Raw genomic sequence first — 27,380 nt, 5'->3', positions numbered from 1 at the left:
ATCGGCAGGCGGACTCTCTACCACTGTGCCTCCAGGGAAGCCCTGTTGTCTTTTTTTAAATGCACACTGATATGACAGCTGTCACATACAATCTAACAAAATTGTTTGGAATAAAGTTAAAGACAACTAAGTGCTACTAGAGCCATCTTATGAAAAAACCGAACTAACCTTTGGCTCACCCGATAGAATGATGTAGTATTTGCATATAACCTACACACATCCCCCTGTATACTTTAAATCATCTCTAGATTACTTACCATGTAAATGTTATGTGAATAGTTTCCAGTGCACAGTAAATTTAAGTTTTACTTTTTGGAAATTTTTGGAATTTTAAAAATATTTTTGTTCTGTGGTTGCTTGAGTGTGTTGATGCAGAACCCTCCAGATACAGTGGGCCAACAGTATATATTTTGATCTATTTTATATGCTGAACTGTCTTTGCATTCTAGGAATAAATCCCATTTGATCATGGTGTACAATCCATTTAATGTGTTGTTGAATTCTGTTTGCTAGTAGTTTGTTAAGGTTTTCTTTTCATCAATATACATCAGGGATCTTGGTCTGTTGTTTTCTTTTCTTGTAGCATACTTGTCTGGCTTTATTATCAGTGTAGTGGTGGCCTTATAAAATGAGTTTGAAAGTATTCTCTACTCTTCGGTTTTTGGGAAGAATTTGAGAAGGATTGGTGTTATTCTTTAAATGCTTGATAAAATTCTCCAGTGAAGCCATCAGATCCTGGGCTGTTCTTTGTAGGAGGTTTTTGATTACTGATTTAACCTCCTTACTAGTTATAGATCTGTTTAGATTTTTATTTCTTCATGATTCAGTCTTCATAAGTTGTGTGTTTCTAGAAATATATCCATTTCTTATAGATTATCCAATTTTGGGGTGTATATTTTTTCATACTACTCTCTTATTATCTTTTTCATTTCTGTGGCATCAGTTGTAATGTCCCCTCTGTTATTTCTGATTTTTGTGTTTTGGGTCTTCTTTTCTTAGTCTAAGCATTTGTCAATTTTGCTGATCTTTTGAAAAACTAGCTCTTAGTTTCATTGATTTTTCTACAGTTTTTCTATTCTCTTTTTTGTTTATTTTTCCTTTATTCTTTATTATTTCCCTCCTTCTACTAACTTCGGGCTTCATTTGTTCTGTTTTCTTTAGTTGCTTGAGGTATAAAGTTAGGTTGTTAATTTGAGAGCTTTTTAAAGTAGATTTTTATCTCTATAAACTTCCTCTTAGTACTGCTTTTGCTGCATTGCCTAAGTTTGGTATGGTGTTTTTAGTTTTCATTTGTCTCAAGATATTTTCTAATTTTTCCTGTGATTTTTCTTTGACCCATTTGTTATTCAAGAGTGTGTTGCTTAATTTGTGCATATTTGTGAATTTTCCAGTTTTCTTTTTGCTATTGATTTCTAGTTTCATTCCACTGTGGTCAGAAAAGTTACTTGGTATGATTTTAATCTTTTTAAATTTGTTAATATTTGTCTTGTGGCCTAACATATGATCTATCCTGGAGAATGTTCTATGTGATCTTCAGAAGAATATGTATTCAGCTGTAGTTGAGTAGAGTGTTTGCTATATGTCCATTAGGTCTAATTAGTCCTTGGTGTTGGTCAACTCCTCTGTTTCTTTATTAATCTTCTGTCTCGTTGTTCTATCCATTATTGAAAGTGGGGAATTAAAATCTCCTACTGTTATTTTATCACTATTTCTCCTTTCAATTCTGTCATTGTTTGCTTCATATATTTGGGTGCTCTGCTGTTAGGTGCATATACATTTATAATGGTTATATCTTCCTGGTGAATTGACCCTTTTATCATTATATAATGCCCTTTGCCTCTTGTGACAGTTTTTGATTTAAAGTCTATTTTTTCTAAGTGTGATCATCCCTCTCTTTTGGTTACAGCTTGCATAGAATATCTTTTTCCATTTTTTTCACTTTCAGCCTATGTTTGTTTTTATATCTAAGGTAAGTCTTCTGTAGACAGCATAAAGTTGGATCTTGTTTTTTTTCCATTGAGCCTTCTATGTCTTTTAATTGGGGGAGTTTAATCCATATAAAAATTGAGAGTAATTACTTAAAGTGAAAGACTCATTATTGCCATTTTGTTCATTGTTTTCTGTTTGTTTTATAGTTATTTTGTCCTTCTTTTCCTCTCTTGATGACTTCCTTTGTCTTTCATTTATTTTTTTGTAATGGCATGCTTTGATTCCCTTCTCATTTTCTGTGTGCATCTTCTGTAGGTATTTTCCTTGTAGTTACCCTGGAGATTACATAAAACGTCTTATAGTTATGACAATCTATTATAAATTTATATCAACTTAACTTCAATCACATAGACTCTGCCCTCCTCCCACTTTATGTTATTAGTGACACAAATCACTTCTTTTTATATTTTGTTATCAATTAACATAGTTTTTTAGTTACAGTTATCTTTTATGCTTTTATCTTTTAAATTCTCTACCAGAATTAAAAGTGACTTATCCACCACCATTACGGTATTACATGATTCTTTGTTTGTCTATGTATTTATTATTACCAGAGAGCTTTATATTTTTGTATGCTTTTGTGTTGCGGGCTAACATCCTTTCATTTCAACTTGGGTTCCCTTTAGCAATTCTTGTAAAGCAGCTCTAGTGTTGATGAACTCCCTCATCTTTTGCTTACCTGGGAAGTTCTATATTTTGTCTTCATTTTTGAAGGTTAGGTTGTCCAGATACAGTATTCTTGGTTGACAGCTTTTTTCTTTCAGCATTTTGAATATATCATTTCACTCTCTTCTGGCCTGTAATGTTTCTGCTGAGATATCTGCTCATAATCTTATGGAAACTTCCTTGTACATGACAAGTCTCCTTTCTCTTGCTGCATCTGGTGCTCTATGTCTTTGTTTTGATTATAATGTGTCTTTGTGTTGGCCTTTTTGAGTGGACTCCCTACTTGGAGTTCTTTGAACTTAAATTTAGATACCTATTTCCTTTCTCAGGTTTGGGAAGTTTTCATCCAAATTTTATTAAAATAAGCTCTCTGCCCCTTTTTATCTCAGTCTTCTGTGGCTCCCATAATGTGTATAATGTTCAGTTTTTTTGTGTCCCTCAAGTCCCTTAGGCTTTCTTCACTTTTTTAAATTCCTTTTTTTTTATGTTCCTCCAACTCAATCATTTCAAATGACTTGTGTTCAAGTTCACTGATTCTTCTGCTTGATTAAATCTGTTGTTGAACGTCTCTAGTGAAATTTTCAATTCTATTATTGTATTCAGCTCTAGAATTTCTGTAAGATTTTTTTAATAGTTTCTATCTCTTTGTTGATTTTCTCATTTTGTTCATGCATCATTTTGCTGATTTCATTTAGTTGTTTATATGTGTTTTCTTGTAGCATTTTGAGCTTGAGATGATTGTTTTGAATTATTTGTCTGGTAATTTGTAAATCTCCATTTCTTTAGGGTAATTTTTAAAGATTTATTTTATTCCTTTGGTTGGGCCATATTTCCCTGTTTCTTTATCTGCCTTGTTATTTTTTGCTGTGATTTATGCATTTGGGGAAACGGCCACCTTTCCCAGTCTTTATGGACTAGATTTATACAGAGGAAGACCTTCACCAATAAACACAGCTAGAGATTCTGGGGGTCTCTCAAATATTTTCTGGGAATGTGTCTTCTCTGGATTTGTGTTTGTAATTTCCCAATTACAGAGGTTTCTTTTTCAGGAGGTTGTAATCACTTGCTGTCTCTGGTGGTACTGCCTTCTGTGGTACTGCAGGTTCTCTAGTGTTGCAACAAGCCTCCAAGCTCTCTTTTTTGCTTAGAGGCCCCCAGCATCTAAAGCATTCCATTTCTGTCAGTGCTCCAAATCAGATGAGATGAAAGCCAAATCTTCCATCAGCCCCTCTTCAAAAGTCAGAATTCCCACTCTGTTTTTCTCTTTCCTTCCCAAGGGAGAAGCCATGAGGTGGGCTGTTTCTCCTGATTGTGCAGAGTTTTGCTGGCTGCCATCTGCAGTATGCTATAAATTCTCTGATGCTGCAACAATCCCATGAGCTCTTTTGTTCTCAGAAGCCCCCTGGGGAATTGAAAGTATGCTGGTTCCCCATTAGCACCCTGTATCAGGCAAGACAGAAATCAGTACCTCAGGCAATCCCACCAAAAGCTGGAATACTGGACCTAAGTTCCACTCTCCTCTTTCCCTCCCAAGGGAGAAGCTCCAAATTGGACTTTTTCTGCTGATCACACCAAGCTGTGCTGGCCTGGGGGAGGAGTGATTGCAGATTAAATAACCTTAAAAACCTGCAATAAGATTGCAGATTAACTAATGGCTTTTCTAACCTATTTTAATTGGCTGTTCTTTGCTGTGAGCTTGACTGGGTAACTACGATTTCTTAACTGGCTTCTGAAGTTCTCATAAAGGCTTTTTGGACTGTGTATTTTGGATACATTGGAGAAACAAGGCTCAGGGCTTCCTATTCCACCATCTTGCTCTGTGTTCAGACTTTCACTTTTTATTCAATATAATTCTTCCTGTTTGAACTTTTTATATCTATCACATTTTATTTTTAAAATATGTAAAAAAGTATTCAAATTAAAATTTAAAAGTATTGGAGAAAAAAGTCTTTTCATTGCCAAGAAAGGTAAACACATAGAGAGCATTGGTTTATACTATTTTATTACTATAATTATTCTAAAATTCAGTAAGTATTAGCTTATTTTCACATATATTATACAAAACTTCCACTATTATAACCTTTTCCAAATTTTTCTTGTTGCCTTAGCAAAAGTGTAATAAGGCAATTTGCTATGGTATAAGAAATAAGTTAACAATATAAATAATTATAGAGCAGATATTTAAAATACCCCTTACTGATGTAGGTAAGAATAGCTGTAAAATAAATGGATTTGTTGAGTTTTTCTTTTTCTTTTGGGCTTTAGGCATTAGGATTTTTGTCTTCTTGTGGAATAGGAATGGAATACAATCAAGCTAAGGTAAGGTCATTCTATTTTTTTCTGGAACAAAAATGATTTTTTAAAGGGACACTGAATAGAGAGTCTACTCTTTAAGTGAAGGGCTCACTCTAGTGTGGTGGTTAAGAGCACAGCTCAATAGTTAGAGAAGTTTAGGGTCCTAATGCCATTTGTTTCTTAATGTTCCATATTATCAAGTTTCAGATAATATCTACTCCATAGGGGTTTTGTGATGTTTAAATGAAATATCATGTACAATCCCCTTTTCACAGACTCCAGAGCTCAATAAGCCCCCAGTGAATGGCAGCCATCTTTACAGAGAAAGAGAATGAAATTTGTAATTTATTTTGGAGTAGTTCAAGGTTAGGAATAAAAAGGCAATGATTGGGTTTGAGTTCCAAATTTAAATGTCGAATAACCTTTTTTTTAAACTTTAGGCACTGATATATTACACCTTTGGAAGTGCTGGAGGAAGCATGATATCCCAGATGATTTTGGTTTGTAATTAAATATTCTTGGGCCCAAATAGGTGTGGTATAAATATAACATTGTCAAAATATTAAGAATTTATATGTGTTTTAGGGGTACAGATATTTGTCAGGAATCAGTGTTCTACAGAATTGCGAAGTTGCCCTAAGTCATTACAAGAAAGTGGCAGATTATAGTGAGTAATCCACATAATTTATTTTTAGATAAAGAGATTTGTCAAGCAATTAAAAAAACAAATCAATACTAGTTGAAATATTTATGAAAGTATTTAAAGACTATGCTTTAACATCGGTTATAATACAATTCTTTTAATACAATGTAGAGTTTCTGATTTCTTAAGAGTTACTTTTCCAAAAGTTTTAAATGATTGTACTCATCTTTTATTTTTGTTAGTTCATGTCTCCAAACAATTCTATTTTACTTGATCTTGTGATCTTCTTTCCTTAAACTGAGAATTTAAATATAACATGAATAAATATTAAGCAGTTTCTGTAATTCTAACATTTAGAATATGGGATGACCTGTTAAAAATTCCTGAAGAAATGGATGTAAGGTACATACCTTGGCAATCTCTATTGTTGCACTTGAGAACAATTCAAGTAACCATTATTCTATTACCCTATCCTTTGTCTACAAAAAACAGAGCACAAGGTTAATATATATTCCTAGAATCATTTTCAAAGTTGCATGTAATATTTCCTCATGCAACATCACTGAACCAGACTACATAACAGAGTTTTAAATAAAAACCTTCCAAGAAGTGAATAGGGTAAAGTCCATGGTTAATTTCTATGATCAGAATAACATCTGAATTTACATCTTTGACATTATTAGGATCTGAGAAAAGAAAGAAAAAAATTACTTTTGAATTAAAGATGTTATATATATCAAGATGTTTTTGTATGCTTAATGAAACTGGAATTACCAGATATATTTCAAATTGTGTATTTTGTTAGGTTTACTCAACCGTATTTGAAATTTATTTTCAGACTATCCATAGGAAATAATTAAGAAGCGGTTCTTACTCTTGTATTGTAGTTTCAATACACCCAGTAAAAGTCAGTGATAGAAGGATTTGGTTGCCTTCTTCTGAAATCTGTCTTCTTTCCTGAGCCTGCTTGGCTAGGGTCTTACATATATTGATACAACATTTGTATAGGCTGCAAAAAATAAGTAGTGTTTTGTACTTTTCTGAGAACCAAATAAGCAAAATTCTATCTCCAAGGATATTTCTTTTCTGTTAGTAGACCAGATCTCTGCACAATTTAAAGAGAATAGGCCTAATAGTTTTTTTCTGTAAGCTGACTGCTGTCTCTTACAGTCTGTGTATTCTGGCTACTCTCTGGCTTGTTTCTATTCACAGTTGCTGACAAATTGGAAAAAAGTGCAGGTGTTCCAGTGGAAAAAGTGAGACTAACTGAAAGACCTGAAAATCTGAGTTCTAACAGTGAGATTTTGGACTGGGACATATATCAATACTATAAATTTTTGGCTGAAAGAGGAGATGTTCAGATACAAGTAATGTATACAGATGAGCTTGAATTTTTAGAACATGCAAATTACAAAGGGCTTAGTTCTCTCTGAGTCCTAGAAGGGTTAACAATGCTCCATCCTGAATGGGAAAGGGAAGAGAACCCCCTCTTTGTTCTACTTTTTTGTCTGTATCTTTCAGTTCCTTATAGCCTATGGGAGAACCAGTTGCAATAGTAATGGCATTGTTTTTTGCATTTACTCCTAAAAAAATTATTACCAAAAAAAAACTAGATTGTAATTATAGAAAAAAAGTACCATCCAATGTTGGTTTTAATATGAATGAACTCTTACCAGGATCCAGAAATACCCTGTCCTTGGAAATGGGAATGGAAATAGGACAGCATTTGTGTGACCTTTGAGAACCAAGAGTTAAAGCCACTAGGTTTGCGTGCCCGGGTGTTGCTGTACATCACCAGGCCAGCTTTCTGGCCTTGAGGAAGCCATATGACCAACATCAACCCAATAAAACACGGAATTGGGAACGGTTTTCTGCTTCTTTTTTAAGACATGCCAATTGTAGCAAACTGGATCAATATACTGCATTAAAATCATCAAGTAATTTTTTTCTTTATTGAAATGAATACTACTACTAAAATAATTGTCAAAACTCATCATTTCTAGGTATCTCTTGGACAGTTACATCTAACTGGAAGGAAGGGTCTAGATCAGGATTACTATGTAAGTCAATCTCAAGCTTCAGTCATGTGGGGTGGGAAGGATAATGGTGAGAGAGGTTGGCGGGGCCATGAAAGGTGAGAGGGTGGGTGGAAGAGTTGCTGGGGAAAGCCCACTGCTGCTTCCTTGGTCAGATCTGCTTCCCAGTTTTTGAGGAAGAACAAAGTTCACTAGAGAAAGCACTTTTCCTACCTGCCTCCAAGTACAAAGCGGGTAGAGGCCTGTGAAGGAGTAGCTGGGGCTGGGGAGTTTCCATGGTCCCACTGAACCCTCTCCCACCCAAACTCACTGTTGAACTGGGGTTAGGTGAGGAGGATACACCCATTCCCAAAGGCCAGCTGTGGAAAGTCTACCTGGGAGCTAACACCTCAACCCCACTTGGCTAGATTAGAGGACAGACTGCTTCCAATATAATTAAGTATATTATTAATCATCTTTATACATTTGCAAAGCTCCTTTCAATCACTTTGCTTAATCTTACCTGATCCCAGTGAGGTTAGAAGATTAATTAACAATTCACATTTATGGTGGAGAAAAAAGCAAATAAACTTGACCTACACAGGATCCTCCTCAGTAAGATGCCAAAGATGTTGGATGAGATCTTGTCGTAATCCTGATTGTGGTTTCAAGGCCTTAGATCCCCACAGATCTGGGAACTAACTGGGATTCTTTTAAAAGATGATTTTGCAGCCCTTGTCATTTTATACAAGCCATGTGCTCACTGTCTCAAAGGAACACACACTCTATTTCAACATAGTCCCAATGGCTAAGCAATAGAAATAACTAATTTGTGTGGCAGTTACATAAAAGACTGATCTGTTATTACTTTCTGTTTCACTTTATATTTTATTTTATGAATGTACCTTTGGTACTATAGTTTGTGTTTTATATGAGGTACTATACTCATTAGGTAAATGTCAAAGTTAATTTTATAAGATGTGATAAAATAGGTAGCAATTGAAATAAGCATATGCATTCCAAGACAGCTCAACTGAAGGTCTTCAGATTTTTTAAAATCTTCACAATAACTAAGGTTTTAGCTTCTTAGATTAGAAGTTCTGGATTCACATGATTCCAACATCAGATTTCAGCCTGCAATGAGTTTCTCCTGTTAACTATAAGATACATAACTGAGAATTCCCCATTTTCCATAAAGACAAAATTTGATAGTGAAGGTGCCCAAACCATGCCTATACGGAATGCCCACTAAGCTTTGCAGAGTACATAAGATCCCACAAAGCTAAGCATTGGGCTGGCCAAAAAGTTCATTCGGGTTTTTCTGTATGATGGTATGGAAAAACCCGAACGAATTTTATGGCCAGCCCCATATTTGCAGTCAGCTCTAGCCACCATGAACACCAGATGGGAGCTGTAGCTGCCTCTAGGTGAGAATGAGGTGCAATCCCAAGGCTGGCAATAGAAGAGTCTGGTGCTGTAGTGGCAACAGCTAGGCAGTTGGGTATCACCCAGGAGCCCAGTCAGGCTCTACTGTGGGCTCATTCACATTCATTATCTCTGTTTTACAGATGAGAAGCTGAGGCTGGAGAGATGAAGTAAATTGTTTCAAATCTCACAGCTAGGTAGTAAGATTGTTAAGGAGTAAAATTTGAACTCAGGATTTCCACATTCAAAGCCTGTGCTCTTTTCTTTAAACTTTGCTTACTCTTGACCTGGGCAAAAACAAAACACAAATTAAAAAAATGCAGCCATTGAAATCTAGTTTCCTCATTTGTAAAGCAAGAAGAAGGAATGATATAATCACTCAGGTTTCTCCAAATTCTCTGGTGGTATGTTGGGCCCCAATCTTCCCATCTAGACATCTAAAAAGGCTGGTTTAATTCCAGAACCATCCCAGTAGTTGGGCAAGCACAAGCTGGTCCTTCCTGCTTTCCTCAGTCTAATAAATCTGAGCTTGCATGGAGGACTCCAGTCAAGGTATCAAGACTGATTGGCTTATATATCAGTTAGCTTAGGCTACCATCATAAACGCCATTCCCAAAGTTAGGTGGCTTAAAACAACAACCATTTATTTAATTCATGATTTTGGCAGGTCAGTAGTTGTGGCTGGGCTCAGCTGAGTAATTCTTCCGGTCTGGGCCAGGCTCAACTAATCTTGGCTGGGCTTACTCACACATGTATAGTTAGCTAGAGTTTTGGCCAGGGCTGGCCCATTTATGATGGCCTCATCTGTGACAGCTGAGATGACTGGGTCTCTCTTCATGCTCTCATCCTCCAGCCAGTTGGCCCAAGCTTTTCACATGGCAGTCAAAGGTTCTACAAATACAATAGCAAAAGTCTCTTGAGGCCTAGGGTTGGAACTGCCGAAATCACTTCTGCCATATTCTTTTGGCCAAAGTAAGTCACGAGGCCTGCCAGCATTGAAGGAGTAGGAAAAAGAATTTCTCCTTTTAATAGGCAGAACTGCAAAGTATTGTGGCAGTTTTTGCAACTTGCCACAGCTTAGCTGCATCAAAATCAACTTGGAAGAGCATGGGAGATGCAGAGGGGAGAGAGAAGATAAAAGGATAAAGCCAATTTCTGAAAGGCTGTTGCTGCAGCTCTTCCCATGTCTAGCTTCTCATTCTTCAAGTCTTACTGCCTCAGAGAGGGCTTTCTTGATCAACTCTACTTTTTTTTTTTTTGCGGTACGCGGGCCTCTCACTGTTGTGGCCTCTCCCATTGCAGAGCACAGGCTCCGGATGCTCAGGCTCAGCGGCCATGGCTCACGGGCCCAGCCGCTCCGCGGCATGTGGGATCTTCCCGGACCGAGGCATGAACCCGTGTCCCCTGCATCAGCAGGCGGACTCTCAACCGCTGTGCCACCAGGGAAGCCCAACTCTACGTTTTTATCACTTATCCTATCATGCTGTGTTTATTTTTCTCTAGCCCCTCTCACTCCTTGTACTATACTGATCTTGACCTGTTTGCTGTCTCCCCATGATGGAATGTAAATTCTTATCTATCTTACTCATTACTGTGTGTCTTGTACTCAGATTAGTACCTTGTACATATTAGGTACTTAGTAAATATTTACTGAATAAATGAGTAAATGAGTGAATGAATGAATGACAGCATCCTAAGAATTAGACATTTTCCCCAGCCTAAGAACCACCACTTGAATCAGTATGCTGATGTTTTAGTCCACCAAAGAAAATTAGTAGTGTAAGGCTCTTTATAAATATAAGTGATGCCCAGTACTGCCCAGCAGATTAAACATCAGAATACCTGGAAATGACTAGCTTGCCTTTTTTCCCCCTCCTCATTGTTTGATTGAATTAATTTCTCTTATGAGTTGTCACCACAGGCAACATTTTCACCTTACCCTCCCCACTACCAAATTCTTAATTATTGAAAAGTATTGTATATGCAATTCTTGATTACATTGTCTTGAATTTGTACACATATATTTTAATGTCATTTGCATTTCTAAATATATACAGGCTCAGAATTAATTGGATTAGGAAAGCTGGGTGTTTTGGTGCATATTATTAAAGTGGATAGTGCATAATTAAATTAAACCTAGTGGAAGAATAATATCAAGTATGTAAAGGCAACAGCTTTGTCCACCCTGCCACCTATTAAAAAGAACAGAGCTAATACTATCCCCTTTAAGAGTGGCTTATAGAACCTGTGATAAAAGAAGTTTCACAAATGTTTTTAGAACAATACATTTTCTTGGCATTTCATTCTAAAGGAAATGTTACAAACTGATTAAACTAGGGACTTCCTTAGAACCAACAAAAAAATCATGTCCATTTTTTTAAAAAAAAGAGATGTGCATTCAAATAATGAAACTTCACTTAGCATAATGCCTGAGACATATTATAGTTCATCCTATCTAAGACACCATCAATTATAAGATACATTATGTTCTACTGAGGAAGAGAAAACACTCCCAATATAAATTATATGATGCCATTGATAGTAAGAAATGTCCTGATTAAAATGGGAGAGGAGTTGGGGGCTGTACATCTTAGAATCAGTAAAATATGATGGTGGGTGCTCAGTAAATATTTGAAGAATGGATGGATGGATGGATCGTGTCTTAGTCTGTTTGAGCTGTTATAACAAAAATACCACAGACTGGGTGGCTTATAAACAATGAAAGTTTATTTCTCACTGTTTTGGAGGCTGGAAGTCTGACATCAGGGTACCAGCATGATTGGGTGAGGGCCCTCTTGCAATGCAGACTTCTCCTTGTATCCTCACATAACAGAAGGGGCAGATTAGCTCTCTGGGGCCGCTTTCAAGGGCACTAATCCCATTCATGAGAGCTCTGCCAGTCACCTCTTAAAGACCCCACTTCCTAATACAATTACCTTGGGCATTAGGTTTTCAACATATGAATTTGGGGGGAACACAAATATGCAGACCATAGCAGATGGATAGATGAATGGATGGATGGATGGATGGATGGATACTTGACTCTTTGAGAGCAAGAACTCAGGTTTGCCCATGCATAGCCATCAAAGTAGCTTGCATGGTTCTTTCACATAGTGTTTAATAAATGTTTATGCAATTGAAACAATAGCATTAAAGGCAGGTTAACGTAAAGATAAAGAAAAGAGAGCTGAGATGCCAAGTAAGCCAGGAAAGAGGAAGGGGAAATGAGAGAGAGCCTCAATTCCTTTGGTCTTTACAAGATCATTATATTGAAGGATGGGGAAAACTCCAGGATTCTTATTTGCTTCTAGGGAATAGACGATTCTCTTTTAACAGTTCAAATCTAGAGTCCCAGAATGTAACTTTTTCCCCAGAGCTCTCTATTGCCAAGTATTTGAGCCCAAATTCTGAAACTGGACTTTGAAAATGATTTCATAGAATCATAATGCTAGAGCTGGAAGGGACCATAAAAATTAAAATCCAGTCCCCTTGTTTTAGAGATTGACAAATTTATCTTTTCATTCAGTCATTTATTCTTTCATTCCAGAAATATTTTCTGAGTGCCTAACATACAGTAGACACTGTGCTAAGATACAGAGAATTCAACACTGGGGGAGACAAAAAATTAAGCAGACAGGTCAATGGATGCATGCCATGATAGGGAAGGACAGGGTTCCCGAAAGCACAGAGGAAGAGAACATGAATGAAGAAACCAAAGCCTGGAGCAAATTTGTACTATGACTTGCACAAATTATAGTTACTGATGGATATATTCGGGTCTTGGCTCAGTAGAGATATTCATAAGAAATACGATTATTTCTTATACTGATGTGTTCTGATAAATGTGATTGGTAAATCATACGTTTAGTCATACCTTTGATTTATTTACCAATATGTAATTGGTAAATCATACATTGCTACAATTGTCTCCTATCCAACTGGCACCTACGTGATTCCAGACATTTTAGACAGCATTTGTTTCAAGACTACTTCATGCTCATAAATCTCCAATGGCTTCTGTTTTTTACCAAATAAAATGAAAGTCCTTAGCCTGGTATTCAAGACTGTTTATAATACGGCCCCATCACATTTTTGCTAGTCCTAGCTTTTGGATGTTCTACTTCAGGTGTACCAAAGTAACTACTATTTCCTGGACACACCTTGGACACTCCCATCTCCATTCTTTGTTCATGTTATTCCCTCAGCCTGTGATGCCTTCTGCACAGTGAATCCTTTATCTTTTGTATGACCTTTATCATTTAAGCCCTCCTTCTTTAAACCATGAAGGCAGAGTGCCAAGGACATGGGAATTGGATTCAGGCTGCTGGCGGGTTGCCAGTACCAACTGCATGACTCTGAGTGTCACTAAATAGGCGCAGATATTAATAATAGCTTCCTTACGGTGCTGTTGTGAAGACTGAGTGAGAAAAAGCTTGTAAAACACTTAACATAGAGCTGCATACAATTTCTATTATTCTAAACCCATCTAATTCTTTTCAGTGTTCCTTTTATCTCACCTATCACTTATTGTCTTACTGCTATTTACATCTACTCCTTTTTCTCAACAGTATTGTTAGGGAGCAAATGTAGGGATAGGGTTTTTTACTCATCTATGAATCACCTATAATACCTGCCATACTACCATATGTATGGCAGGTTTCAACCAAGTTCTTGAAAGGATAAGTGAAGAATAGAAGAGGTGGATGGGAGAACGGATGTATGATGTGATGAGGTCCAGGATGGTAGCGTTTGTATTTACTTTATGTCCACAAGGCAGACCGACTTTAGTAACAAGTGTGTGGTTCTCAAATAAGTTGGCAATATTTCTAGAGCAAATTTACGTATAAAAGAACGACCTGCATTTCTTCCTTAAACATTCTCTTCTCTTTGGGAAGGAGTGGATCCTTGCACATCAATCTAATCAAGGCTTTTTAAAGAGAGAAGAGTTGTGTCCTAATAAGACACTTTGGAGAGTGTGTCTTCATTTCTCATTCCTGGGGCTTATTTCTTTTATTTCTCCATGTGGTCTCTGAGGAGAACTGATGGAAGGTCAGGATGAGGCCTAAGGAATGAGGCAGCAGGAGACAGGTCAGCTCCCATGCGTTCTAGACTGAGCATTTCATTTAACGTTATGACCCAGAGAGGATCAGAGGCTTTGCTGGCCCCCTTCAGTTTGATTTAGAAAGAATTGGTCTGAAGTTCACCTCTGCAGAAAGGCCTGGGCTCAGCAGGCAGCCAGCTGTGTCTAGTCTTACTCCCTCTGCCTCATAAACATTAGGATGCTGTATATCCAATTCTGCCAATTACACAAACTGTCTTATGCAATAAGTACATACTGACAACATACAAGTGTACTTTTTTAAAATAATGGAGTATTTAGTTCTGCAGCTGGGATTTATCTGTCCTCCACAAAGCCACATGCCTATCATGCCTTTCCAAATGTGAGAAACAAGCCCTAACATTCTAAAATTATATATATGAAATATATATATTTATCTCCCACTCTTCAAGTTTGTGACTGAAATAGCACTTGGAGTAGTGCTTTAAACAAAGTGGGCATTTCATAGATAGTTTTTAATGCATGTTTAATGAAATAAAATTTAGTTCAAAAGCTATTTTGTATGATATGTTCATTACTGTCAATAATGTTGTTTCTTTTCTCTCCAGAAAGCATTATACTACTTCTTAAAGGCAGCAAAAGCTGGGAGTGCAAATGCCATGGCATTTATAGGAAAGGTACAAGCTTCATCTTGACCAATATTTTTCATTTCTTAAAACCTAATAGTACCAGCTAATTGAACCCAGTGTATGGTGACAGGGCTGCACACCTCTTTCATGGAAGCAGCTAAGCGGGGCATTCGGCTACAAACTGAGAGTAGCATTCTTGAGGTGACAGTTTGGGAAGAAGCCCCATACAATAGTGGTCCTTAGCCAGGGCACCAAAAGCCGTCTTGAAAGTGAATGTGGCCCAGGGCTCCCGGCTGAGTGTAGCTCAGAGCCCCTCTGTTGAGCCCTTGGCGGGTAACAGGAGATCTGGGCTAGATTGGGACAGGCCTCGACCCATCGAGGGTACCTCCTTCCTCCATCCCTGGAATGAGAACCAGCTCCAGACTGACCAAACCCAGCTCCTCCCTGACTGATGGGAGGAGCTGTTGTGGAGTGTCCCTCTGGAGAGGCATCTTCTTCTCTCCTTCAAAGACCACTCACACCCCTGTGTGCTGTCCTTGGCTCCCCGCAGCCAGTCTGCATCAGTAACCATGGGGACAAGTGCCCTGCTTCCAGAGGGCTACATACAGTAAATTTAGATGCAAGGAAACATGAAAAAACACAGATAGGATCCTTTTTTTTTTGCCCTTGGGCAAGGGCACTCCAGAATGTATGTAATAGATTGTATCCTTAGTTTTTCCATTTATAAAAATGGAGGTGAAATTCAAATAACATAAAATTAACCATTTTAAAGTGTACACTTCAGTGGCCTTTACTACATTCACAATGTTGTGCAACCATCACCTCTATGTAGTTCTCAAAGATTTTCATCACCCTCAAATTCCTTAGTTTTTACATCTTTTCGTTTATTTTATTTTATTTTTTTGTAGATGTATTTAGAAGGGAATGTTGCCGCACCACAAAATAATGCTACCGCTTTCAAATACTTTTCTATGGCAGCTAATAAGGTATGTATTCAGCCCATTTCTGTAAAAAACACTTGCCTTTTATTACATGCAGACTGGTGTTGAAGAGTTAAGTCCAAAGCCCCATGCCAGACTAATGGGCCTGGGAGGCGTTTAGGGTCCCGGGGAAGAAAAATATCGTTGACAATAAAATATGGGGTTGGGGGTAGGCAGAGACACGTCTCACCTTCTTGGTAAATGGAAAATGGCAGTGCCTTGTGCTGTCCTAGCTGGAGGCCAGACAGAAGCTCAGCTCTCCCTTCCACCATGCAGTAGATGAGGCCATCTAGCTCAGGAAACAGGAAACAAAAATGAGGACTGAGGAAGGGAAAACTCAGTCAGTAACTGCAGTAAGTTGAGTACAAAGACAGCCAAGAAATGCCCAGTTTTTTCTCCTTTGATCTTACCCAAAGGCTCTGGCTCAGGCAGAAGTTTGTCGGGCAGCCAGGACAATATGATTGAGAGCGTGGCGCTGGAGACAGAATCCCTGGTTTGAATGCCAGTCCTTCAACTTACTAGCTGTGTGACCATGGACAAGTTACTTAACCTCTCTGTGCCTCAATTTCCCTATCTATAAAATGAGAACATAGGAAAATTTGCCTCATATTGTTGTTGTCAGGATTTAATGAGTTAATAGTTATATGCCTCATATTGTAAAGTACCTAAAGCAGTGCCTGGCACACAATAAGTGTGTGTGTCAGCTATTATCTTTCGAAGTCTGGGGCCAGTAAGGTAGAATGAAGTTCAAAGCATATCCGAGGCAGAATGGATTGGATCTGTGAGGAAATATAGAAATTGTGTAGTGTGGCTCCTGCCACTGAAGTTCTTGCCTTGGTTCCTAAGATCAGTGAGGCTGGTATCTGTCAGGTGAAATTTAGCAGACTCCCCTAAACCCCTGTGGTGCATAAAGAACGTCCTCATGACAACACTCACCAACCTAACGTTGGAGAACAGCCTTGATAAACTTTCTAATCCTGCACAGTGGGAAGCATTTTGTTGTCTTCCACTGTCTTACAGCAACACAGGCAAGAGAGATGTGCTCAAATGGAGAGTATTTTCAACTGTTCTCGGTTTTTAAAAGCCCACACGCTGCTTCAGGAGCCTATTTATAAACGACTAGCACCTCGGAGCTGCTGCTATTGTGGTTTAAATTACTGAGAAGGCTGGTATTCAGCTCCTCTCCTCTCCCTTGTAATTTATATGAAATTGTTGCTCCGCGAGACAGGCATCCAGAGTACCATTAGATTAGGATGACAAGGAGAGCAGACTGAAAAAGAGGTGGTATAATGTAACAGAGGAAGATCTCATGTGACTGGGCAGATAATGCTGATTTGTCAGCGCAAAGGAATGATGCCAGGGAGCTGAGTGTGTAAATTAACCCAGCTCCCCCAAGCTATTCAAGGGCTGTGTAACCAGTAGTGATCTGAGCTACTCGTGTTCTAAACCTGAGCTACCTTCCTTTATGGGCATTATTATGAATGGCATCAGGTGGACATAGCCATGTAATCCTTCACCATCTCCTGGACAGTTTATTAGATTCCTCACTTGGGGTCACTATCAAAGTAAGAGTTTCTGCCTCCCACTCTTGCACACCCATACTCTTCTTTTACAACTATTTTTTAAACTGTTGCTTTTTAAATTTGTTTTTAAGTCATATCAGTACTAGGATGCAAAGCTATAGACTCTATGACTTCTTGTGTCTTACTCAGAAACATGAACAGTTATCCTGTGTTGGGCCCAAGTTGGACCATATTCTTCTGGTTTCCTCTCTCACACCTCTGAACACATCAGGCCCATCCCCATCTTCACACTTCTGTCATTCCCCCCTTCCCAGAATCCCCCATTCTGAATACCCATCCCCCAGAGCAGAGCTCGATCCTCTCTCCCTCCACAAAGCCACCCCTACTCCCTCGGCACACATCTTTTCCCTCTTCTGAACTTGCCCTGTGTTCACTCTGTGTACTGCTAGACACTTTACTGCTTCTACCCTGTGCCTTCTCTCCTACTGTCTGAAGGCCATGTCTCTTCACCTAGAGGAGGCCAATGGTCTTAGTGCCTTGTAGGGGTTCATCAAATATTTGCCAAATATGACCATCTGGTCCCTAAGTTCATGTCAGTTAACCTGAGCTAGAGCATTGAGCCCTAAGGCAGAAGTTATGTATGGGGTGGGGGGGTTGGTGCCTGCACATATGTTTTGTTTGGCTCAGAAAGAGTTTTAAAAATTAGGAAATTTCATATCAAAATCTGGATGTTCGGCTTTTCTTGGAAAATGAGAAGAGCTGTCCACGTGAGGCGGCCTTTCCACATGATGACAGTTGGCTGCAGCAGAGAGCTGGGGAGGTGCTGCTGCCTTTGGACAGGGCAGGTGCTCTCTGGTTTGCCTCAGTCTCCACCACTCCCCCATCACCGGGCTTAATGTACTTCTTACGTTACTTGCATGGCTCTGGAGGTATCTGAGTTGGCCACTCCTGAGCTGAACATTCTAAACAGGTACTCTGGGCCTTAAACAGTTGGTGAGTCATCCAATGAGACCCTGGTTTCCCAAGGATTCTCTTAGAGAAAGAAAGAAATGTGTCCCTAGTATTCTAACCTTTCTCCTCCTTCTCCCTTCCTCTTTCCTTCCTCTCATTTCCCTTCCCTCCCATTTTTTCTCAACATCTAAATGAAGATAGTTAAAAGGAGACAGACTCACTAGACTTTACCACATGGATCACACCAGGCCTTACTATCCCCAGAGCAGTCTATCCTAAAACTCCTGGAACCACAGGTAGTAGTCAGGGGAGAAGAGGGAAGAGGATAGTAGACATATACCAGCTGTTTTAAATACAGGTGGACCGTCCTCAAGAATTCTTACAATAGCTGGCCCTTTGACATGCATAGGCTCAAAGTCTGGAGTCTTGAAATAGTTGTTGAACTATGCCTTCTCTAGTTATGTGCTATTCCTGTATCACCGAGGAATATTCTGGTTGCATCAGCAATAATTACATTTCAATTATTAAATTATTAAAACTAATTACAAATAAATACATTTAAGTGGTAAAGAGAAATTTGGAGAGTTTTCTAACAGAACTTAAGTCCCTGAGGAAATACTATAAACCTTATAAGCAGTAACAGTGCTTTACCATCCATAACAGCTAGATTGAAATTCATAGAGTCTCCAAATATTATTTGGCCATTTACGTCAACCTCCTTTGACCAAAGCAGGTAACAAGTGTCTAGATAGACTTCTCCCTTCTGAAAAACTCCTACACATCGTTTAAGACCCAGCTCAAATGTCAACACCTCCGACAACTCAATCTGCTCAGTCCCTAGTCTCACCCACCATCACCTAAGCCTCCCTCTTCTAGGTGCCCACAACACTCTTTATCTGTTTCTACTGTAGGACTTACCACATTTGACATGATTAAGAGGTCCTACCTAGTGGCTCAGAGCCCAGGAATCTATAAGGCAGGGATCATGGTTTATTGATCTTTTGACTTTCATCTCCTACCTCTGCCCAATGCCTGTTACGGAGTCACACACAAAGCAGGCACTAAATAAATGCTGAATGAAAGACTGGAGGAAAGATTTGACTTTCATCTCCCTCTTTTCTAGTCAGAGGTGGGTTATGAAAGTGTGAAAGGAGAAACTAGAGAGGGTCAGAATAACACCAACTGCCTGATTCACCTGCCTTAGTTCATCTCCTACCAGCTGCATTTCAAATATTGTGAATGATTTTGCAATACTTTTCCGTATGGTAAATTCTTCTGGGACTTTACTTGGATTTTTAAACCTGTTCCAGGGCAATGCCATTGGTCTTCATGGGCTCGGTCTTCTTTACTTTTATGGGAAAGGAGTTCCTGTGGTAAGTTAAATAATTTTCTTATCTTTTTCAACATTTCTAGCAATTTATTAGGGTGAAATTCATGATCACTGATTAATCTAAAGGAATTAGTCTCTATTACTTGGTTTGCCAAGGTATCATATCTAGTAATAGAGAATAAAATAATTCAGTGAAATATTTGCCAAAGAGACATAGAACAAGCTTGTGACAAGAGTAACAACGCTAATTATATCTTAGAATCACAGATTCTAAGTAACCTTAGAAATCATCTAAGCCGTGAGGACTTTTTTTCATAGAGAAATTTATCTTCTTACTTTAACTTTTGTCTTTTGAGTGACCTTCCCCCAATATCTAACAAAACCTACTGTCAATGTAGGAAAAGACATAATTTACAATGAAAATAAGATAATTATTTCTTAATAGAATCTAATATAATAATGAAATAAAATGTATAATACTTCTGATACTACTTTAATTAGCCTAAATCACATAGGGCACTAACTATGCTCTTAAAAAAAGTGGAAGGCAATTGTTACCATGGAGTTATGCATGTACCTTTGAGTAACAAAGTGTAATTATCTTGCAGAATTATGCAGAAGCACTTAAATACTTTCAGAAAGCTGCAGAAAAGGGATGGCCAAACGCACAGTTTCAGTTAGGCTTCATGTACTACTGTAAGTGCTACACATATGGCTGCTTTACTTAGAATGATAAATGCAAAGTCTGCTCCTTTTTTAAGACAAATCAAAGGATTGGTGAAAGTGGTTTAGACAGAACATTCAGGCAGCAATTTGAGGAGGAATTTGAAGAAAACAGGAGGAAAAGGACATTTGGGGGGAGGAGGCAAAGAGGTGCAATCAGAAAGCTCACCTTTGAAAATTTTAAGTTTGAAGTGCCTTGTGACACTCAGCGCACAACCCAGAAACAAGTGTGAAACTCACAAGAAAGGTAAAACTTGGAGAGAAAGATTTGGGGAGACATCAACATACAGGCATTAGTAAGAGTAACTGAGGTTGCAGAGGGAAAGGAGACAGAGTGTGAGAGGAAGGAGAGTGGGCCATGGTGAGAAATCTGATGATCCTTGGTGCCATATTGAAAAGACGGGCAGAGAGGGGGCTTCCCTGGTGGCGCAGTGGTTGAGAGTCCGCCTGCCGATGCAGGGGACACGGGCTCGTGCCCCGGTCCGGGAAGATCCCACATACTGCGGAGTGGCTGGGCCTGTGAGCCATGGCCGCTGAGCCTGCGCGTCCGGAGCCTGTGCCCCGCAACGGGAGAGGCCACAACAGTGAGAGGCCCGCGTACCACAAAAAAAAAAAAAAAAAAAAAGACAGGTCTGGCATTTTCCACAATAGCCCAGGTGGAGGGCCTGTTCTCTACGGTTTTGGGAGGTTGCCTAAGATAGCCTTGTTCTTCTAGTTTATTCCAAATCCCAGGCCCAGGGTCTATCAGATTCCTCAAGCATCTAGAATAAGAGTAATAGTTATGGCTAATGTTTAAGTCTTTACATGTATTTACTCATTTAGTCCTCTCAACACATCTAGGGGGTAGCCCACCATTTCTAGATGAGCAAACTGAGCCATATCAAGGTCAAACATCTTACACAAGATCATACACTTGGTGGAGCTGGGACTCAAACCCAAGTGACCTGCCTCCAGAGCCTTTGCTCTTAGCAGCAACATGGCACTGCTTCTAAAGGCTAAGAAATGTTAGAGCTGGAAGGCAGTTTCAGAACCACCTAGTGAAAGCCCTTCCTTTTGCAAATGAAGTGCTTATGGGTGCCCAGGTCACAAAAGGAGTAATGGGAGAGTCAGGACAAGAATCCCAGCTGCTGGGAGTAGCTGATTCTCCATCCTAGCTCCAAATGCTTTGCTCCAAGCAATGAGCTGAGTCTGAGCTGGGCCTCCTGGAGCTGGGATTTACTGGCTCCAAACTCCATAGTTATGGCTGGGAGGAGCTATACTGGTCTCCTGGTATGGAAGGATGACAGGGATGGTGACACACATCATGGAGGGCCTTCTGGTCCTCAGAGACTACCACTTGGTCTCCTTTTCATTAATTGCAGTTATACCATATTGAGGAGATGTTTTCATGAGACTAAACAGTCCATCTCCTTCAGTTTTCTGAATGGGTCGAGAACATACATTTCCATATTCTTACTTAAAATCTGACTCAACTTTTTTTCCCCCAGATAGTAGATCTAGAGTAGCTTGACTTTTGGTTGGCTTTTCTCATCCTATTTAAAATAGCAGGAATCACTATGAGCATTACATCCATAGATGATAATGTAAAAAACAATGTAAATAAGGGGTGGCTCAAAATAATTTTAATTTTCAGCTGGCTCTGGAGTATGGAAGGATTATAAACTTGCCTTCAAATATTTTTACTTGGCATCTCAGAGTGGGCAGCCCCTCGCTATTTATTACCTGGCCAAGATGTACGCCACAGGAACAGGAGTGTTAAGATCGTGCAGAACTGCTGTGGAGGTAAATCACGGGCTATTTCTAAAGCACTTTTCATTTATCACAGAGAAGAGGTGATACTGTCCTTAGATTGTTGGTGTCTTTGATTTTATAGATATTATCTTGTTTCTTCCAGCTGACAATGTGGACACTGACATTTGCCAGGGAGGAAAAGCAGTGATGTAACTCAGACTCGGAAAGGGAGGAAGAGAAATGATCCCTCCTGTCTTGCATCTGGCTTTTCATCGAATTCAGAGCTCGCCTCCGAATTCAGTTATGGAGCTCTGTTTCAGCTTTCAATCAAATCTCCAGGGCAATTTGGCACTTCTAGTAGGATTGGGAGTTGCGACTTGGGACATGAAAGGCTTGATTTAGCCTAGAAAATGTAGCTCACTTCTTCCCAGAAAGCCAGGTCCTTAGGTTTTTCTGATGATTTGGATGACAATTGAGAAAGTGAATTCTTTCAGCCTGGGATAGTGATGCAGTTTTCAAAAGAAGGCTTTTAGGACCTTAATGTCCTTCATTGATTCATGAAACACTTCCCCTGCACCAATATAAATACCTTCCTGTTGCAACCTGGCCCCTCTGAAATTCGTTTCAAAACCTGCCAGCTAATAATCTATCTTTAGATTTGCTCCTTTGCCAATTCCTAATGAATTATGTATGGTTAACCTCTTTTGGTTACATAAGGGCTATTCAACTAAGTTGCCTGTTGTCCCCACGGAGCTCTGCACACCTCCCTCACGGTTATGTCACCTACACCCTCAGGCACTGTCTTCCCTTCATTCTCTCTTCTCCACATCAGCTGCAGCCTTATAACGCACCCTCGCAGGGCAGCAGCGTCCAGAAAATCCCTTTTATTAAAAAACAGAAGTCGTTACATTCTGTTGTCCTGCCAAATAGCCCCCAAGTCAGAAAAGTTCATTTACACATATTTAAAACAAGCCTCAGGAAGTGTAAGCTCAAGACAAAAAAAAAAAAAAAATACACACCTGTAATCTTCATGCCTGTGAAAGGTATTAACACCTCACCCTAAACAATTTTCAAAAGGCATGCTTTAGACCTAAAATCCTTGCCTGACCAGCCAGCAGGAACTGAAGACTGAGGTTATTTATCGTTTACCTGGAATGAAGTGTGTTGGCTAACTAGTCTGCTTGATTTCTCTTTGTATATACAGCTTTATAAAGGTGTCTGTGAACTAGGCCACTGGGCTGAGAAATTCCTGACAGCATACTTTGCCTATAAGAATGGCGATATAGATTCTTCTCTTGTTCAATATGCACTACTTGCAGAAATGGGTTATGAAGTAGCTCAAAGCAATTCAGCATTCATTTTGGAATCTAGTAAGATACGTTAAAATTCTCTGCAATTCCCCAATCATACATATGCATATATGACTTTACTGTAGGGGTATTTTAAGCCTTCCTAATGGAATGTCTCCTTTTTTTTTTTTTTTTAGAAAAAGCTAAAATCCTTGAAAAAGAGAAGATGTATCCAATGGCACTTCTCCTATGGAATCGAGCTGCCACTCAAGGTACAGAACTTAGATAAAAATGAGCACTACTTGGCCCCTGTCCACTATTATGCATCTGATTTGCTCCGGCTGAGTTCTTGGGCACATAGGCAGAAAGGTGCAGAATATCTAGCAGGTGGTATTTCAAACTGATGTTAGGGTCAGTCTTTGGTTAGAGGTCATTTCCAGGAACTTCTTTTGTTATTCTCAAGGTCTCCAGTTTAGCAAACCATAGGAATTTTTCTACGGCTCTGTCTCCATGACACCAGAATGGTTGTTTGAAACATGGCAGTTTTACTCAAGACATCAGTTTTCTTGGTCTGGCTTCAGTCACTCATTTGCTGAGTTTTTCTAAACTTATCAGAGATATGACCTATGTTTCAATGAGTTTATATAGGTTAAATTACTTATGGCTCTAAGACTTGTTTGATTTTTCTTTTAGAATATCCCGTTGAGGATTACCACAAGCTTCAGATCTCTATTATAACCATTAGCATGGTAGCATCAAGGGAAAAAAAGAATTAATTAGCAAGATCCTCCCCCCCCGCCGTAGGGAGCGCTGGTGGGAAAGCAGTGGCAGGTGGCATTTGCATCACTATGTCTCATTCCATTCTTTCCCTAAAATTATATTACTAATAGCAGAGAGATTCTGCAAAGCTGTCACTATTGGCATTTGGGTATGTGAGGTGCTCTCTTACGGTAAGAGAGCAATTTTACTTCCAATTAAATTTCTTAAAATTGTCTCAGGCTAAGGCCGAATCATCCCTTTTCTATAAGAATTGAATGGGATAAAAACAATTCTCAGCTGATGCTAATATGAGGCAGAAGCAAAAGTCACAGTGGTGCCTTCTCAGGTCCAGCTGAGCTGGTACTGCAGCAGCAAGCCATCTGTGTGATTTTAGTGAGAACTTCCCTAAAACAAGAAAAGTCTCTGTTTTCTAAAATGTTTGGAGTAAGGAAACAACACCAGCAACCCCTCAGCTATGGCAAATCATCTGAATTGTAACAAATACAGGTTTATTCCAAGCCAGGAAATGCTGTGGAAATTGCACTAAGGAAAAGAGACATTGAAAATGAGAGGACATTAATATTAAACAGAAGTCACCAATATAAAACTGTCAGACCACTAAAAATAATTGTGTGTCACCAGAGAGGTCAGGCATGATTGTCCCCAAAGATGTGGTTGCTGAATGGCTGTCTTGAGCTTAGGAAATCTAGTAATGGAAGTTAGGTTTCCAATGTGTCATTGGCAATGTTTCTTCCAGGAGTGTGAGGAGGGTGCTGAACCATAAGGACTCAGCCACCAGCCTGTGACTGTGAAATTGGAGGGGAAATCCCTCCCACTGTCTAGTGACCCCCTAGGAGCCTGTCAGGATTGCCACATGCCCCCCACCCCCATCAGCCCCCTAATTAGGGTGGAGCTGAATCCTCTGGAGAATCTGCTTGTTCACAACATTTCATTCTTAGAGACCTCAGGGGTCCTGCTTTACTGCTTGCAAAGCTTGAAAATGCAGAGTCCTGTTCTTTTGTGGCTGTGGTGCAGAAGGAATCTTCGGGTCAAAGGAAGATAGCTTTGGGCAAAATTAGAAATGGAGTGGGTTTCTCTTTAGAGCTCGAGAGGTCTCTTGCCTCTGCAGGCCCCTCTGAGCCCCTCTCCTGGACGTCATTTCTATGAGGTCTTACCCCGAGCTACCTGTACATTTTGAAGCACCTGAGAAGCCAACCCTGACAACTAATATCTTTTGCAGCTTAAGAAGTTTACAACGTTACTTCTACTCCAAGAAAACTAAAGACGGCTCATGGTATTACATTTTAGTATAGGGTTCCAGAAGACTAAAAGAACTTCAGAACCCAAAGGAATCAATTCCAAAAAATGTTAGGCTTTGCGTTAGGCCAAATGGGAAGAAAAACTTGGAAGGAGTCCTATAGCTTTTAATGATACACATCAGACCATACCACACAGGGTACTTTCCCCTTTTCCAAGTAAGCCTAGACTGTGCCAGCGGGGTTAGCCACAGCTGAAGTGGATGTCCTACATGAGCATTCCCTCATCTTTTCAATCAACATAGCCCTAGTGAGTGGAAACATGGGCCCCAAAGAGATGCTTAGAGGTCATCCCTAAGTGGCCTTCAAAAGACTGAAGTCTCATATCTTAAAAAGTCACATGAATTTTTTTCTACTCCTGAATATTTTCATGTTTGTTGGAAACTAAGATTGTAAAATACTTAACATCTGGGGGAAGCATTTTCTAAAAAGTTTCCTACCCTGTCTATCCATTCATTCCATAAATATTCATCAAGTACCATTCTCATCCTGGTACTATATCAGTGATCAAGAGCTTCAAAATTCTCTCTCATGAAAGAGAGAGAGAAAATAAACTAGTAAACAAATGAGATAAGAGAGATACATGCTGTGAGGAAATAAAACATGGAGATGGGATGGACAACTAGTGGGATGTGGTCTGACAAGGTAGTCAGAGAAGGCTCTAGAAGGGAAGCGAAGTTTGCAGTGAGACCAGAATGATGAGTCAGAGGAACTGCAAACATGCCAGGCAGAGGGGCTTGAAGAATCTTACTGCAGGGACGCCGAGGCAAGAATGAGCTCGGTGTGTTGAAGGAATATTAAGAAGGCTAGAGCATCCCGAGAAAGTGACATGTGGTAAGCCCAGCCAGGGAGGCAGAAGACAGATAAGGCACAACTTGTAGGTCAGGTAAGGAATCTGGAAGTTATTCCAAGTGCAAAGTGAAGCGCTTGGGGGTTTTAATACAGGGAATAACGTGATTTGATTTTACATTTGAAAAAGATCATCTTAGCTGTTGTGTGGAGAACAGATCGAAAAGTGTAGCTAAAAGCACATTTTGGAGGCTGCTGTAGTATTCCAGGCTTAGACTAGATGGTGGAGGAGCTGGAGAGAAACAGGTGTGTTTTAAAGGTAGAACCAACAGGATTTGCTGATGGATTTGATAATGAAAGTGAGGGGAAAGAACTGGGAATAATTCCCCTAGATTTATGGTCTGAAAAATGGTGGTGCTGGCACTGATAGAGGAAAGGAACTGATGACTTTGTTCGGGGGAAGGGGTAGCAGGGAGTTAAGAATCTCTAGTGGATGTTTTAAGTCTGAGATCCAGGCAGAGAAGTCAAGAAGGCAGTTGTAAGAATCTGGGGCTTAGAGAGAGATGGAATATAGATACAAGTTCAGAAATAGGAAACATAGAGCCATGGAACTAGATGAGGTCACCTGGAAAGAGAGTTGAGATAGAGCAGAGTGGAGGAGAGAGGAGGGGAAGGGAGGAGAGGAGAGAAAAGAAAGGAGAGGAGCTGGGGAAAAAGGAGTCAGTAACGAGCCCTTGATATTCCAACATTTAGAAGCTGGGTAGAGGAGGAGTCAGGCAAGAGTTTGAAAAGGACAGGCCTCTGAGGCAGGAGGGAAGTCAAGAGAAGAAAGGGCATGGGCAGACAGCACCAGTGATTCCAGTGCTGCTTAGTGGTCCAGTGAGATGAGGACAAGAAGTGACCAGGGGATCTGGCTGCGTGGAGGTTATCGACCACCTTAAAAATAGCAGTTTCTTGGAGGAGGGAGCAGCAGCCAAAGTGGGGTGGGTTGAAGAGTATGTGGGAGGAGAAGCTTTGGAGACAGTGAGTGTAGAACACACTTTTGAAAAGGCTGAGTGTGAAGTGAACAGAGAAATGGGGAGTAGTTACAAGGAGATGCCGTGGGATAAAGGTTTGGTTTTGTTCATAGAAGATACCAAAGTGTGTTTGGATGACGCATGGGACTAGAACAGGGGCAGAAACTGGTGATGCAGGAGAGCAGAGCTTCAGGAGTAAAGGCTAAGAAAAGGAAGGGTGGGATCCAGTTTCCCAAGAATTGACCTACCTTC

The 27,380-nt window shown here is 39.7% G+C and overlaps 1 protein-coding gene across 1 annotated transcript in view; it reads left to right on the top strand.

Annotated features, from left to right (window-relative positions):
- The window catches only part of SEL1L2 (SEL1L2 adaptor subunit of SYVN1 ubiquitin ligase), a gene marked incomplete at both ends in the record, with an annotated part of 110,350 nt that overhangs the window by 74,791 nt on the left and 8,179 nt on the right, over nt 1-27,380 (top strand). Inside the window, 12 exons of the mRNA XM_079945438.1 lie at nt 4,921-4,974; nt 5,391-5,450; nt 5,536-5,617; nt 6,806-6,960; nt 7,597-7,653; nt 14,701-14,769; nt 15,630-15,707; nt 19,486-19,548; nt 20,114-20,201; nt 21,862-22,010; nt 23,164-23,329; nt 23,446-23,520. Coding sequence (XP_079801564.1) covers nt 4,921-4,974; nt 5,391-5,450; nt 5,536-5,617; nt 6,806-6,960; nt 7,597-7,653; nt 14,701-14,769; nt 15,630-15,707; nt 19,486-19,548; nt 20,114-20,201; nt 21,862-22,010; nt 23,164-23,329; nt 23,446-23,520 — 1,096 coding nt within the window. The remainder of the gene's footprint in view (nt 1-4,920; nt 4,975-5,390; nt 5,451-5,535; nt 5,618-6,805; nt 6,961-7,596; nt 7,654-14,700; nt 14,770-15,629; nt 15,708-19,485; nt 19,549-20,113; nt 20,202-21,861; nt 22,011-23,163; nt 23,330-23,445; nt 23,521-27,380) is intronic.

The sequence above is a fragment of the Stenella coeruleoalba genome (genome assembly GCF_951394435.1).
Source record: "Stenella coeruleoalba genome assembly, chromosome: 15".
NCBI classification, from domain to species: domain Eukaryota; kingdom Metazoa; phylum Chordata; class Mammalia; order Artiodactyla; family Delphinidae; genus Stenella; species Stenella coeruleoalba.
This window is presented reverse-complemented; position numbering and strand designations above follow the sequence as displayed.